The sequence below is a fragment of the Typopeltis vanoorti genome, chromosome 8 (genome assembly GCF_054136105.1).
Source record: "Typopeltis vanoorti isolate ZY-2024b chromosome 8, IOZ_Tvanoo_1.0, whole genome shotgun sequence".
In the NCBI taxonomy this organism is placed as follows: Eukaryota; Metazoa; Arthropoda; class Arachnida; order Uropygi; family Thelyphonidae; genus Typopeltis; species Typopeltis vanoorti.
Window position 1 is genome coordinate 127,341,772 of NC_143556.1, and position 17,017 is coordinate 127,358,788.

Genomic DNA, 17,017 nt, shown 5'->3' on the forward strand with positions numbered 1-17,017 from the left:
AGACATCGACAGAACAAATATTTTTGATAATAATCATATTCATTATCATATTAAATCTTCAATTGATGTGGGAAAATAATATTTACATTTGTGCAGAATTGGTCTAGGTCAAGTGGAAAGCTTTTTCAGTCCTGCGTGGACTGATATTCAAGCTATCTAAAATTTTGCACAATATCTGTGGAATAGCATAACATATATCAAAGAAAAGCAAGTAATGCAAGTAGTAACATGTAAAGTAATTATTATTGTATGACAACATTGTGATAGGAGTAGAGTCCAGAGAATTTAGTGTGCTGAATGAGAATATCATAAAAAAACTAGAAATTCATTTTGTAGATTGATTGTTTTTGGTTGTGTCATCTACATAAAGTATGTATAATCAGAAGGTGGAGTATTCAGCCTATGAAAGCACCTAGTGTGAGCAACTTATGCTGGGTGTTTTCTTTTGCCTGAGCAAGTTGTTTAGCTGGGATATGTAATCCCATATATGCAATATATGGGAAGGGTAGTGACCCTTCCCCTAATGCATAGCATTATACATACCTGTAAAGACGTGCTTTGCATTATGGGAACTAAGGCAAGTGATGTGAAGTCAGCTTCTATATACAAGTTGCCCCAGTCCTGAAAATACTTCAGGCATAAATTTTGTTTGCTTACACTTGGATAAATTTTATTTGTTTAACCAAGTATATAATTTCTTGGTATCTTTAATTTATACCATCAACATCCAATTCCCAATATGTAACCTCAAAGTTTCGTGTAGTGCCATCAAAGATACTTTGATGGTACTACATGAAAAGTTTACATTAATGCCAACTTCCTGTAGAAAATTTTCCTCCAAATTAGTGTTATTTGCCAGGACTCCAATATTGTTATGTTATGCACATACCGGCCACTGACTTTAGAAACCTTTATTTAGATGCATGTAAACGTCCCTTACGACATATATGCAAAATAGTTGGGTGCATGTGTCATCATGTGTTTTGGGCAACTAAGAATGCTGCTGGTCAGTAATCATCAGTAGTGTTCATCACAACAGGAAAAATAAAGGATATTTCAGAAGTTTGATAAAGGTCTTATTGTGGGTGCCCATCTTGCTGGAGCTATGATTTTGAAAACAGCAAAGCTGACTGGTTTCTCAAAAGGTAAGATATCTCAGGTATTTAATCGTGGAAAAATATCCCACATTGCTTGCCTAAGAGGCATAACTGTGGTCCTAAGACACTGTCAGGAACGAGATTGCTGTCACCTGAGAAGGCTTGTACAGACAAATGGAACTTCCAGTGTGCATCAATCAACCAAAGCATTTGAAGACTGTTTCCAACCCATATCTCACTGAATTGTGTATAGGGAATTGAAAAAGGATCGGTTTAGAGAAATCAGATACCACTGATTTCTGCAAAGAATTAGAAAGGTCATTTACAGTGGTATCAGGAACACCATGACTGGACACTGGAAGATTGGAAAAAAAGTTGTGGTCCAACAAGTCACGGTACACCTTGTTCTCTACAGACAGTAGGCGGTGAGTTTGACAGGAGCCCATGAAGCAGTGAACCCTTCTAAATACAACTTAAGGCAGTGGAGGTGGTGTCATGTTCTGTTGGTACGGAACAACCTTCTTGATATTGCTGGAAGCTTGGGTGTCCTGCAAGGAATATCTGAACATTGTTGCTAATCAAGTTCATCCTGCAATGTTGACTTTTTATCCTGCAGGTGACTGTACTTTCATGGATGACAATGCTACTGTCCACAATGCAAAAATTGTTCATCAAGCATGACAGTGTTTTCTACCATCTTCCTTAGTCACCACAAAGCCTGGATCTGAACCTCATTGAGAATGTATGGGAAACGTTAGAAAAACAGATCCTGGGACAAAGTCCTCTTCTGTCAAATCTGAGCTAGTTAAAGGACTGGCTGTCGATTGCCTGGTATGCTTTAGATGGAATCTATACCAAACTGCATATGTACTGTAATTCGGGCTAAAGGAAATCCAACACAGCATTAAATTAAAGTTTAAATCAGTGGCTGGTATGTGGATTTTGGCCTTATAAGGCACTTTTAACTGCATTAGTCAGCCTGCATGTTGGTTGGTCTTCCCCCGAGTATTTTTTCTTTACCATCGTGCATCAAACACTGGCTTTGCTAATCTTTCTTCTTCCATTCTATTTAAGTGGCCACTAGAAATCAGCTCTGTTCACATATTCCTGAATGCCAATAGTGTCAAATTCCTTCCTAATATGTTCATTTTTAATGATTCTGCCATTGCCATGTTTTTACTATCCTATTTTCTCAGAATTCTAATAACTGCAGTATCTAGTTATTCACTTTTTTCTTTTAATTCAGCTCTCAGATAAATAAGTTAAAAGTGGTTTGAACACTGTCTTTTCGCCAGCTAGTTTTGTGTTTTGGCTATCTTACTTATTCCATTTAAATTTATTCATTTACCTTCCAATGATACTAGCTTTGTTTATTCTCTCATCTTACATCTTATATATTTAATTTTCCATCTCCACTAAAAATTGTGCCTAAATAGTTGTAATGTTCTATTTTTTTTTTTTTTTTTTTTTTTTGAGTTCTCCATTGAGAATGCATTTCAAGTTTTGTTTGTTCCTGTCTGTTATAGTTTGAAGATAATATTTAAGTCCTAACACAAAAAATGTTAACCCTAAAATGGTAAGGATACATAGTATGTATATTAAAGGAAAACACTTTTAGCTACTTAAAAGTTCTATTTTAAAAGGACATCCTACATTTTCTCAAAAAATGACCATTTTATTATTTTTTTGTTTATTTGTTTGTTTCCATATTTATTCCTTTTTTTCATGTTGGGCTCAATTGCAAGTTACTACTGGCTGGCTTCTCTGGTAAAAAAGTTAAGTAAAATTTTATTTTATTATATAAGCAAAGTGGATATTAGATCCAGCATTATTTCAAAGCCGAATGTAGAAACTATGAAAGTTTAAGTTTCGTAAGGTAAGTTGACCAGAGAGCTTACGGGAATATACTCCCCGACATTCACGAGTTGCCTTAGTGCGAACTACTTAAAAGATATAGGCACTGTCCAAGTGTCTATATATTTGCCTTTTATTAGTCCATTTTGATAAGGTTTCACTGGCCTGACAGCTGTTTCGAACTGGTTGGTTCTCTCCAGAGACTAGGCAGAACCTTTAAGAGACCAAAAACTTTCATTCAGTACTAAGGAACTTGAAATGTCAGAGAAATGTATTTTTCGTAAGTGAACTCTTGGTTGGTGTGTAAAAGCAATTACTAAAATAAAGAGCCAAAAGACTTCAGTTCGGCAATGAAATTTATATAAATATTTTAGTAATTTTATTATTATTATTATTTTTTTTTATTTGCATGTGATGTACCACATTTTTTTATGTGCATCTTATGTTCGACATGGGTCGAATGAGTGACATCGGAGGCTAAGAAGTTTTGTATGGTGTCTCTACACAAAGAAGGCCAAACTGAACAGTTTATAACTAAGGAATTAAAATGTTCTCAAACAACGTGAGTAGAGTATTGAGATATATTATAATAACTGGAGTTTTCAAAATAATTACTGGAATAGTGGTCAAGAGATGAGAGGAGATTGAAGAATAATGTGAAGAAAAACTGCTTCCGAAGGGTAAGGTATTTTCACAGGAGATGGAAAGAACTAGGTGTGAATGTGTCTAAATGTACTGTGTTGAGACGACTTTACAAATTGGGTTTTAAATCACATGTGCCGAAGATGCTGCTACTCATGACTTCCAAGCAAAAGGCAGCTAGAGTGTGATGGTGTAAGCAGAGACTATTGTGAGGTCAAGAGGACTTGGAAAAGGTACTTTTTATGATGAAAGTATATTTTGTGTGTCCCATGGTCATCAAGGGATACGTGTTTGGCGTCTAAGCAAGAAGCATTTGGTAAAGAATGCATGACATACTCGGTGAAATTTGCAACCTCTATCATGGTATGGGCTTGTATGACTACGGGGGTCCAGGTAGGCTGTGTATTGTGTATGAAAGAGTCAATTCCAAAGTGTTCCAAGAAATTCTTCATCCTTACGTTACTGGCATCGGAAGATTTATGTGATGGTGATTTCCTTTTTCAGCAAGATTGAGTTTCTTGTCACACTTCCAAGACCACTACTAGATGGCTCAAAGAAAGGCAAATCAATGTAATTCATTAGCTGGCAAACTCACCAGATTTAAATCCCATTGAATTTGTGGGGAATTATGAAGAAACATCTTCAAGAACTTGCCCAAGAGATAAAAATTGGGCATTTGATAAAAAAAAAAAAAAGACCATGAACTGCTAGTAAATAATATGGCCAACCATTTATGGATGGTCATAAAAGTTATGGGAGATGCAACAAAGTACTAATTAACCTGTTTCCCTCTGACTTTAATTTTTGTGCATTTATTTTTGCATTCTAATATTTTGAACCATGTTAAAAATTATTATAATTTTGTGAATGTTTTCAAATAACAGTTTTCTTATAATTTATATTACATTTTTATGTGTTGACATGGTTATGTGTACAAAGTATATAGATTTAGATGATGCTAATTCATATTTGATAATAATTATTTTCTATGCAATATATTAGAATTGCAAATCATTCAACACATTTTCTTTGATTATTCTAATTTTTTGATTCGGAGGTGTATAGTTGTGTTAGCCCTCCATAATTAATTTTTTTTTATTATTATAAAGTAACTTTTATAATGATAAAAGTTTTTTTGCCAGTTTTTTTTTTTTTTTTTTTTGCCAATTCTCTCTCAATCTATTTTTCTTTTAACTTTGCATGCTCGTCACCCTTCTTGTTTGAGCTTATGCCTCATTCCTCAACACTTTTTTTCCTTCCAGTTTCTACTGAATGATCTCATCCACCTAATTCCCAGCTGATATACCTGTACCAGACTCCACACCCTTGCTCAGGGTGTGGAGCCTAATGCTGCTTCCTTCACATATTCCTTACTTTCCCATGTCCATTTAACAATTTTCCCTTGGAGTTTGCTATGCTGCATCACTGCTTCAAATGGTTTGAGGTGTCAATTATCAGTTCTTAATATACTGAAAATTCTTCAAGACCTCTTTCCATTTGCAAAATAGACCATATCCAGATGAGGAACTTTGGTTATGGACAAATTCTGTGATCTTATCAGTAGGTCTAGCACTGTTAACCTATGTTCTCTCAATTATATGCCATTTTAGATAATTATCTGTCAGTAGCCGCCTAAATTATAATTCCTGTAATGTGACCTTTTCTCCTTCCAATGTATATTCCCATAGTTAGTCTTCCTTAATGATTACTTGCATTGTGCTCATTTAGCTAATTTGCAGACATGGAATTACATATTTCTTTGTGCACTAAGGCCTTCAGTGGCAACCAACTACATATTTTGTCTTATTGACCTCTACGTCACACCATCTGATCATTCAGGTCGTTGCACTGTATCCTATGGCCCTGCTTTCCTGTTGAACTTCTCTTATTGGTTTGTGTTTTTTTCTGATATCACTGATGATATTCTTCCATGAAAATAGAGTATTTGCATTCTATTCCCCTCTCTCTGTCCTCTTTTGTCAAGCAAGTGTTGCTAATATTTATAATTTTTAGCTAAGTCAAACTAATCAATTCCAAAAACTTCTCACCTTTATTCTCAGTATGTCTGGCATTAGAATACATAAATTGCAATATCTCTTTTGGTCTGGAGGTACTCTTGCAACTTATGATAACCGTTTCATTCAGATTTGAAGTCTGAAAAAATGCATTTAGTATTCTTAAGTCATTCCTGTTGATACTTGCTCACCTCCATGGTGGTCCATACACACTTATCTGTTGCTTCCTTAATAGGTAGAGCTTTTTTTTCCATAACACTTCCATATCCTCTCATTCCATACTTGTCACCTTTGAAGTCATTCATATCTGCCAAAACTATAGGTTCTTTCACTTTACTTATCTCTTTGTGTTCTAATAGCATTACTCACATCTTCAGTCTTTGTAATGGGCAGGCTTATCTCATGCAGCATCTAGAAAATCAACTCTTTCCTACCAGTTTCCTTCAACTGCATATTTGGCTTCATTTGGTTGGTGTCTTTGTAGTAATTCTGCCTCCCATTCGCAGGTAGTATTACTGCGATCCCTAGATAAAATACTCTTTGTACCCTTTATCAAGTTCACGATTGAATGTGAATTCAACAACAGTCTTCCCTTTTTGGATGCCTTAATAATCCAAAATCCTAGTCATGTTGAATTTTCAGTTTATTGAAAACCAACCTTTATTGGCAGATACATCCATTTGTCTTCTCACCATCATTCATCTCAAAAGATTATCAAAAGTCTAGTACAAGGAGCTTATGCAATCTGTCCTTCTAATTCCCTTCTGTTAGATGAATTAAAAAAAATAATAATCATTCTGAATGGCTAATGGTTACAATGAAACTATTATGTGCTGAACATTCCAATTATTAATGGTTATCATCCTCAGCCAGACTACAATCTGATATGAGAAGAATTATCATACTCTTCCTTAAAGGAACATCTAAACAAATAGTATAGATTCTTTACAAATTACACATCCTTCAAATCAGCTCAGAAACTTCTTTCCTGCTATCTACCAAGAACAAATTATCACCTCTCTCCTTACCAGTTGTCTATCAAGTGCGCTGTTCATGTCATCTTTGTTACTTTGGACAGACTGGCTGCTCTTTTATTAGAATCAAAGAACGTCAAGAGGCTATATTGAATTTTTGGATTCAACAAGTCTGGCCTTGCTTCTCATGTTATTGGCAATAGGCACAGAGTTCTTTTGAATCTGACCAAGATTCTTCATCCCAGCAGATTCATATTTGATAGTCTTTTCCTTGAAATGTGGGAAACACTATGAAATCGTCTGAACCTTAATCACTCTGATCCCATGCCAGTTTTAGTGTTTTGGGAGGTGATGAACATTAACTATTCAGTTTATTTTATTTTTTAGACTATTTAAATTTCATTGTAGAAACTTTTGCAATTGTTCCTTTGTACTCTAATAGTGCATTGTGACAAAGACATGAACTTGTAAGTACATTACATGTGCTTACAAATGTGTGTCTTGTGAGCACATGCAGTTAATGTTATTGGGGTATTTTTTAATAAATTCTTTATTTTTTCCATGTGTTAACCGTATAAGTATTTAGAAATATATTCCCATGAGATACATCTCTGATTGTAATCACTATACAGTACATGCTTTTTTATTCCTCTTACATTCCCTTTTCTCTTTGCTTAAATTTGCTCTCAAAACACTTTTGACATGCTCTTTTCCCATTTCACTCTTAAATCTCACACTGTTGACAATTACATCATACACACATTACACATAATGAAGTCACATGTGTTGAACATACCAACATCTTGACTGCTTATTACCTTCTTTTTTTGTTGACAAATTTGCAGGAAAAATGTTGACAAATGTCAACATTCATCTTGCATGTTGATATTGGCACTACATCAGAACACTAATTTGGGTGAAAACTGTCTGAGTGATATGAAGCATTTTTAATAAGGTGTTTGTGGCATTCCAGTGTTAAGGATGCATTATGATTTGCATGCAAATGATTGATATTAACAAACTGTAGTTACATTTACAGGATAGTCTTGCTATTACAGACTTCCAGCTTATCCAGCAGTAGTGGTGCTCTTTGGTTGGAAAGACTTGAATTCTGATCTTCTTTAGGAGATGAAGAACCTTAATAAGGACTCTTTTTTTTTTAGCTGAAGGGAGTCTTATATGGAGGTAGCAGTTTTTTTTTTTTTCTTCTTCTTACAGAACATGCATGATTAACATACATATACTGGCATTAGTGCTTCAGCCATAATTCCAAATAACCCAACTATTTGACTAATGGGCCAAAGTGAAAGTAAAATACTTCCCAGAATTCATAAATAAATAATATATAAATTGTGAAATGTTTATAATTAGATACTTACAGATGAAGGCCATTTAAAAGGAAAGGCATCATAGGCATTTTTCCCCCCCTTAAAATAACTGAGGGTCAGATGAGTGAGGGCTTGAAATGAAGTGGGATATGAATAAGATAGAGAGTTGGAATGGGAATTGCAAAGCATCAGCATGCAGGGAAAAAGTCCCATAGTATAATATTATTTGCATATCATAAATTTCACCAAATCATCAGGTTACTGGTAACTGACTTCTACACAAGAATTTATCTTCTTAATAAAGATGTTATGCTGATATTTTAATTTTTCATATGAAACTTACATATATGTGTTGTTATTGTTTTAGCCATGTTCAAAACTTGAAAAAAAAAAGATATTTATATATATATATATATATAACTGGATTTGCCAGATAATGATTGACACAGTTGAGCCAAGACCTTTGAAGGCACCAGAAGTAACAGGTAAGATATAAATGTTACATTGTCTTTAGAATTTTAAGCTTAAATATGCCCAGTTACTATCATTATTTTTTTTCTGAGTGGCTAAGTGTGTTTGAATGAAAGTTAAAAAAAAAAAAAAAATCGTTCTCATGATAGGGAAACCGGTAATTAGTTTACGGAATTAACAACGCATATAAAGTGTATTAATTAAAGGTAACTTTAATGAATAACTTTAATGAATAGGGAAGTTTAATTTTGTGCTGTCATATTACAACTTGAAAATGTAATATTTGTTTTATAATAGTGTAACAAACTCACACCTTATTAAAATGATTCCTAGCAGTGCTGCAGAATATAGACACCAGAGGAACAGAACACAATAAATAATTAAGATGTTAATGTTTTGTTGGATTTCCAACTGTCATCTTCAGAGCATGGATTTACAACTAAAAAAACTTTCCAAGTTTCATAAGAGTGTATGAAATATGAATTGATCTGTTTATTTTACAATGCCAAAATGAATACATTTACGCTCTTTTTGATAATTACTCTTGAGCACCGACTGCTGTTTAATACAATTCTCTGAAACAAAAATGCTTTGATATTGAAAAAATTATTGATTTTTGATGAGGTTTTTTTTTAAAAAAAAAAAACATTCATTCCTAAAATTTCATTCGTTATTCTTTGGCTTAATACTCAGTGCTTCGGCCAGATCCTGCTTTGATGTTGATGCACCCCTAGTCTTGACAGTATATGAACAAAATGATATCATATTGTTAGAAAGGAGGAGGATGAGAGTATTTGTGGATGCCATTGAGAAAATGCTTTAAGGTTTCCAGGAAGAACACATTATTACTGTCCTCAGTTTATTTGTTGTTATGTTGTTATAATGATAATAACAACATGACATGATGTTATTACCATTTTCTTTTCTATAATGAATTGGGTTCTTAGATGTTGGTTACTAGTCAGGAATTGTGAATAGCAAAGTATGATAGTTCTTTGTTTCACCATGTGACTTGGATCCCAGATTCTGAAACAAAAAAAAAAAATACATAATTGAAAATGCATTATAATGGCAAACTTTTAGGCCTGAGTATAGTTTGGTTAGGAGCATTATTTTTTTCTTTTTCCAAAATTTTCCTTGTTGAAATTTGAATTGAGGGAGAAACCATAGTGGTGCATTCTATCTGTACAATTTTTTTTTCTCCCTTTGTTGTGAAGTAACCAATATGCTCTGAAGTTGTGAAGTAACCAATATTGCTGAGAACTATGTTGGATAGTGGAAAAGATATTTCATATTGATGGTAAGATATTCTTTTTGGGTATGTTTGTAAAGATTGATATATTGAAACTGACCATTATATCTGAGCTGTTTAAGATTCTTGAATTGGTCCTCTTTGAAGTGGAGTGAGTGGCAGAGGAGTCAGGTGAAATTCTCCATGTTGTTGTTGTTATTAACATCCAACCTCCATGAGTTAGAGAATCATTGTGGCAGATACACACTACTGCATACAGTGTTCATCCAACCATGCTTTAAAATTATTCAATGTGTCTACATTCACAACACATTCAGGCAATGCATTTCCCTCACCAACCACTCTCCATTCAAAGAACCTTCTCCTCACTCCTCTGCTCACACCCTCTTTATACAGTTTCCAGTGATGGCCTCTCATTCTATGAAAAATCTCTTCCATGTCAACTTTAACTCCTGACTAGCTTATATGTCTTAATCATATCCCCTCCCTTCTTCCTCCTATTCAAAAAGCTTTGCAAATTACATTCTCACAATGTCAAGTGGTCCAAAGACTACTGACAACCTTTGTAAATTTTCTCTTGACATTTTCTAGTATATCCTCGTCATCATGAAAACTCGGAGACCAGATCTGTGCACAATAACTCATATGAGGCCTGATCAAGGTCTTATACAATGGCATCATAACCTCTTTATTTTTTCATGCAGGGTCCTCTGCATCAATGTCATTATCCAATGTGATGTCTTCACAACTTGTGCAATGTGTCCCCTGAATTTCAGGTCCTTGTGTCTTGGTAAAAAAAAAATCCATTAATGTATAGTCCGTGTCCTTCCAATTTCAACTAAAAAGCAATAAAAGGTCAAGCAAAGAGAACTAGATTACCTATGGATAAAGGCAAACCTCCCAAAACATTCTAGGTTTACTTCACAAATATATGTAGTCTTAGTTTAAACTCCAGTAAGGTTCAGTTCCATCTCTGAAACCATGCTTTTTGTAACAAACTCAAATTTCAGCTTCTTCCAGCACTATTCATCTCATTTTTTCAAACATGCACTCTTTGATTTTTTTTCTTCTAGCAGGTGGAGTCTGTGTATATGTTCTTTAAATTCTCTGGCATAGACTATGTCAGAGGGTTCATTCTTCAAGGTTTCTGCCATGTTATCAAATTAATTTACTGTCTCTGTTGCTCTCTTAATACCACCATTCATTTTTAACTTTTTAATATCTTTCCTTTAAATATTGATGTTCTGTAGTTCAACTTTCCTAATAGTGAGGTTTTCCTGATCTCAAAATTTAATATTCACAGTTCAAACTGCAACGATCAAGCAGGTAGAGATGTCAAAACATTTACTGTCACCAGTGATCTTACACAAATGGTTCATGTGCTTACCAGATAACCGTAAGCAACTATCCAAGCACTATATCTCCATCTTTAATGATCAAGATATTTGTCATCTACAATTCATACTACAATCTAGTATTAATTTTTCTCATGGAGCAACATTCACAAGCACTTTCATTGGCCATTTCATCATGATGTGTGGCCATTATATCATGCCATTATATTATTTCATCATGATATATGGCCAAACGGGTGTCTGTGATTTCTATGTCTAATTTTTTAGGTTGGATTTCTGTTTTCAGTGTTCAGTAATATGTTGAATACATTATTGAAGCAATTCTTATTGGGTTGAAGACATTTATTCTCCGTTACATTCATCATCATCATCAAATTCCTGCCATGTACCCACAAGGGGTGTACAGGATATGATACTACTACATGAAAAAATTATATCATTACTAACTTCCTATCTACAATTTTCCTCCAAATCAGTCTGTTACTTGTCAAGACTCCAACATTATCAGATCTTATATTTCTATCGTCTAAGGCACTTTGTACCGTATCAATCCACCTATATCTTGGTCTTCCTCTGGGTGGTTTTGCTGCCAACCTGGCAGAGAACACTTGTTTTGCTAATCTTTCCTCGCCCATTATGTTTAGGTGACCGTATACCACCTGAGATTAGCTCTGCTAACGCATTCCTGGATGCTGACAATGTCAAGTTCTTTCCTAATATCCTCGTTTTTAATATGATATTGCCATTGATGCCATCTGTTCACGCCTATAATCTTTCTCAGGACTCTCATATCTGCGGCCTCTAGTCTTTGGTCAAGTGTTTTACTTCTGACCCAGCTCTCAGATCCATAAGTTAAAACTGGTTTGAACACTGTCTTGTATACAGCTAATTTAGTGTTCTGACTAATTTCTCTCTTATTCCATATGAATTTATTCAATTGACTTCCCACCATACCAGCTTTGCTGATTCTGTTGTCTATTTCTATATTTAATTTACCATCTTCAGTAAAAATTGTGCCTAAGCAGCTGAAATGTTTTACTTGTTCCACAGGTTGTCCATTCACAACACAGGTGACATTTTCAATGATTCTGCCTATTTTCATTGTCTTTGTCTTTTTATTGCTGACCTTCATACCATATCTATTACAACAGCTATTCAATTTAGTCAGAGACTATTGCAGACTTGTAGTGGATTTATTTAGAAGTATAACATCATCCGCATAAAGCAAAGAGCTAACATTAACATCTCCAATTTTGATATCATGTTTAATACCACTTTCCTTCATAATGTGATCCATATAGATAATGAATAACAGAGGGGATAATGTACATCCTTGATCTCACACCAGATTTAACATTAAACCATCTTCCTGTACTTGCTTCAATTCTGACTGCTGACTTACAACTCAAATAAAGACTAAGTATTGCTTGATATAATGCCCCATTGACACCATATGACTGTAACGTGTTGAATAGCTTCTCTCTTGGCACCTTGTCATATGCCTTTTCCAAATCAACAAAACTTAAATACAGATCTTTGTTATATTCCCATGCTTTCTCGACTATTTGTCGTAAAGTGAAGATCTGATCCTGACAGCCTCTGTTTGGCCTGAATCCAGCTTGTTCTTCACCAAGCTTTTCTTCCACAATTCTTCTCAACCGTTTCTCAAGTATACTTGCATAGATCTTGCCAGGAACTCTCAGTAGGGAAATACCTCTGTAATTCTCACATTCAGTTTTATTTCCCTTTTTATATATGGATACTATGAGAGCTCTACTCCAATCATCAGGAATTCGTCCCTCTGTCCAGGCTTTCTGAACTATGCAGTGCAGCCACTGTATTTGAAATTCTTATCCCTTCTCTAAGCTGTAGTTCTCCCGCGATGTGTCAAGGCTATACAGAACATATTGCAATGTGTATTGCTGCTGTCTTGAAATAACTGGGGAGGCTGTTAGGAGTGAAACTGTCAAAATGACTAATCATAATGCAAAAATCTTAGCATCATTTGTTGGCTTCATAATGAAAGTTTCTAAAATTTCATTAATGATTAGTTATGATAGAGAGCAGTATTACTACTCAGTAATTTCTGGAAGATTCCTGCAGAATAATTTGAAACACCCAATTCACTGCAATGTTGTGTTCTTCTCTTCGAATTGGCATTTGTATTCTTAATTTCATTGATGTATGGTGAGGAATAAATTGGATGTGGTTGAACTAAGTGAAGTTAGATGGGAAGATATAGGAGATTTTGAAAGTGATGGTTATAGAATTATATATTCCTGTAGAACATGGCGGGGGGGGGATAATGGAGTAGCATTTGTGTTGAATGAAAAGGTTAAAAATTCAGTAGAAAAAATAATATATAAAAGTGACAGGGTGATTATGATTAAACTGAAAGCAAAGCCTGTGGACATAATGATTATACAGATATATATGCCCACAAGTGACCATGATGAAAATTAAGTAGAAGAGATATATAATCAAATAGAAGAGATAATGGGGAAAAAAGGCAGAACTTAAAAGGTGTACCATTTGGATGGCAGACTGGAATGCAGTGGTAGGTGAAAAGGTAGAGAAGGTAATAACAGGAAGATATGGCCTTGGAAAAAGGAATGAGAAAGGTGAAAGACTTATAGAGTTTTTGTAAAAGACACAAACTAATCATTGGTAATACTTGGTAATAATCCAACTGGTAATACTTGATATTACCAGTTGGTTTAAACTTCCAAAGAGAAGAAGATATACATGGAATATGCCAGGAGATATTGCAAGATACCAGATTGATTATATGTTAATACAAAACAGGTACAGAAACAGTGTAAAAAGGATATCAACATATCCAGGAGCTGATATTGACTCAGACCATAATTTGCTTGTTATGGAATTAAGAACATGATTTAAGAAAATAAACAAAGGTAAAAGTAAGAAAAGGTGGAACCTAGAAAAACTCGAAGGAGAATGCCGGTAAGAAATTCAGAGAAGAACTGGAGAATAAAATAAGAAACAAAGAGGATATATCTGAAGAAACTATTGATATTAACGCAAAATGGAATCAACTGAAAAACTCGATATATGAAACAGCTGCTGAAGAGATAGGTTTTGTGGAAGGTAAAAGAATTAAGAAGCTATGGATTACAAATGAAATGATAAGAAAAATGGAGGAAAGAAGAAGATGGAAAAATGTAAACACCAAAGAGGGAACAAGAAAATACAAAGTATTAAATAATGAACTGAGAAGAGAAACTGATAAAGCAAGAGAGGAATGGTTAAAAGAAGAATGTAAAGAAATTGAAGAAATGGATATAAGGGGGATAAATGATAAAATGTTTGAAAAAGCAAAAGAAATTACAAATATTAAAAAAAGCAAAAGAAATCTGCCATTAGAAGATAAGCAAGGAAAATTGATTTATGATATTGAAATACAAGGTGAAAGATGGAAGGAATACCTCGAAGAACTTGATGCAAAAAAATGAAAGACCAACAAAAATTGAATTGGAAGAGCAAAATGAAATCTCAACAGAAGAAAGCGGTCTTGAAATACTAAAGATAGAAGTAGAAACAGCAATTAAGGAATTAAAAAGTGGAAAGATGGAAGGAGTAGATGGAATACCTCGTGAAATCCTAAAACAACTGGAGGACAAAGGTATAACAGAAACATAGAAACTCTGGCCTAAAGATTTCACTGAGAATATTCTTACACCAATTGAAAAGAAAAGCAGTCCTGCTAAGTGACTACAGAACTATAAGCATACTCTTGCATGCCTCCAAAGTATTGCTAAGAATATTAAATCAATGATTGTATAATAGAGTGGAGTGTTTTCTGGGGGATGATCAATTTGGATTTAGAAAAGACAGAGGAACGAAGATGAGATGCAATTGAAGTAATGAGGACCATATGTGAAAGGAATATAGAAGTAAATGAAGTTTATTTATGTTTCGTCGAACTTGAAAAAGCATTTGACATGGTGAAATGGCAAAATCTGATGGAAATGTTATGCAAAATAAGTTTTGATTGGAGAGGCGAAGGTTAATAGCTGAATTATATTTGAACCAGACGGCCATAATAAAGACAAAAGTAGAAAAAACTAAAAATTGTGTGATTGGCAGAGGTATAAGACAGAGATGCTGCCTGTCACCGACGCGCTTCAATATATTTGCAGAGAAATGATAAAAGAAGCATTTCATGAAGAGAAAAGAGGATTAGATTTGCAGATGATCAAGCAATATTATCTAATACTGAAGATGAACTACAGCACCTAATGCAAAAATTTGAAAGTATATGCAAGAAATATGGTATGAAAATTTACACAAAGAAAACAAAAGTGATGATGAATGGAGAAAGTGTAGAGCAAGTGAGACAATACAAACACCTTGGTAGTATAATACAAGAAAATGGAAAATGTGACATGGAAATAAAAGAAAGAATTAACAAAGGAAAATATGCATTTTATAGCAAGAAAAATTTGTTTATTAAAAAATGAATAAAAATCTAAAGAAAAGGCTTATTAAGTGTTATATTTGGAGTATGACTTATATGGATCAGAAACATGGGCAATTGGGAAAAAAGAAGCTAAAACGTTGGAGGGATTTGAAATGTGGTTATGGAGAAAATAAAGTGGACTTAAAAAAATTACCATTGAAGAAGTATTACAAAGAGTTGAAGAAGAAAGGAATTTACTAAAGACCATAAGAAGAAGAAAGCATAACTGGAGGACATATATTAAGAGGAGACAGCCTACTGAAAAGAATGATAGAAGGGAAAATTGAAGGAAAGCGACCAAGAGGAAGGAGACGACTAATGATGCTTGATGATATAATGGGCACAAGAGTATATCAGGAAATGAAGGAGGAAGCAAGAGACAGAGGAAATTGGAGGAAGAGAATCTGCTGAGTTATAACATTGGTTACAGGCAGTGCAACATGTCTGGTATGTATCTCAGCATATAAGGTAAGAAAAGATTTTAAACCATCTGAAGAGATTCTTGTATTTGATTTGAATGTAGCACTATTCAGATACAGCAGTGCTCTGTTAAGGTTTCATAAGAGAATCTTTAACATATTGAATTTCTGTATCTTTTTATTTTTATTTTTGTAATCATTATCCTTATTTTGTTTGTGAACTAAACATCAACTTATTAGCTAATATATATGGTTCAGATCTAAAAATAAATTTTAAATAATTTCAGTTCAGATTTTATTTTCATTGGATTTTCTCTTTCAACTTTTACTAGGGTTGCCAACTGCTAAAAACTATGATTTTGAGGGATTTTTTTTTCACTTAATTTTATGGAAAAAAAAAGACCAAAAATGTTTTATACTTTTTTTTTTTTTATATATTTAAATTATAACACATAAATTTATAGTGAAGATGGCAATTTAAATTTGGAAACAGAGAGCAGAATTAGCAAACCTGGTATGGTAGGAAGTCAACAGAATAAATTTATATGGAATAAGAGAGAAATTAGTCAGAACACTAAATTAGCTGTATACAAGACAGTGTTCAAACCAGTTTTAACTTATGGATCTGAGATCTGGGTTAGAAATGAAAACTCTTGATCAAAGGCCACAGATATGAGAGTCCTGAGAAAGTTTAGAGGACTGTACAGATGGCATCAATAGCAGTATCATATTAAAAATACTATTAGGAAAGAATTTGATATTGTTAGCATTCACGCATGTGTTAGCGGAGCTAATCTCAGGTGGTATGGCCACTTAAATAGAATGGAAGAGGAAAGAGTAACTAAACAAGTGTTCTTTACTAGGATGGCAAGGAAAACATCCAGAGGAAGACCAAGATTGGTGAATTGATAAGAGTAAAAAGTGCCTTAGAAGACAGAAATATAATATCTGATAATATTGGAATATTATCAGATATGAAATATTGACAGATAACAGGCTAATCTGGAAGAAAATTGTTGATAAGTAGTTAGTAATGATGTAATTTTTCATGTAGTACTATCATAAGATTCTGTGTACCTCCTGAAGGTATATGTGTGGAATTTTGATGATGATGATGATTATTACACACA

The 17,017-nt window shown here is 33.9% G+C and overlaps 1 protein-coding gene across 2 annotated transcripts in view; it reads left to right on the top strand.

Annotated features, from left to right (window-relative positions):
- Positions 1–8,336: 8,336 nt before the first annotated feature.
- The window catches only part of Sas-4 (spindle assembly abnormal 4), a 527,986-nt gene continuing 519,305 nt past the window's right edge, over positions 8,337–17,017 (top strand). For both annotated transcript variants that reach the window (XM_090396928.1, XM_090396929.1), the window contains exon 1: positions 8,337–8,395. In XM_090396928.1, the coding sequence (XP_090253054.1) occupies positions 8,347–8,395 (49 nt within the window). In that variant the 5' untranslated portion in view covers positions 8,337–8,346. The remainder of the gene's footprint in view (positions 8,396–17,017) is intronic.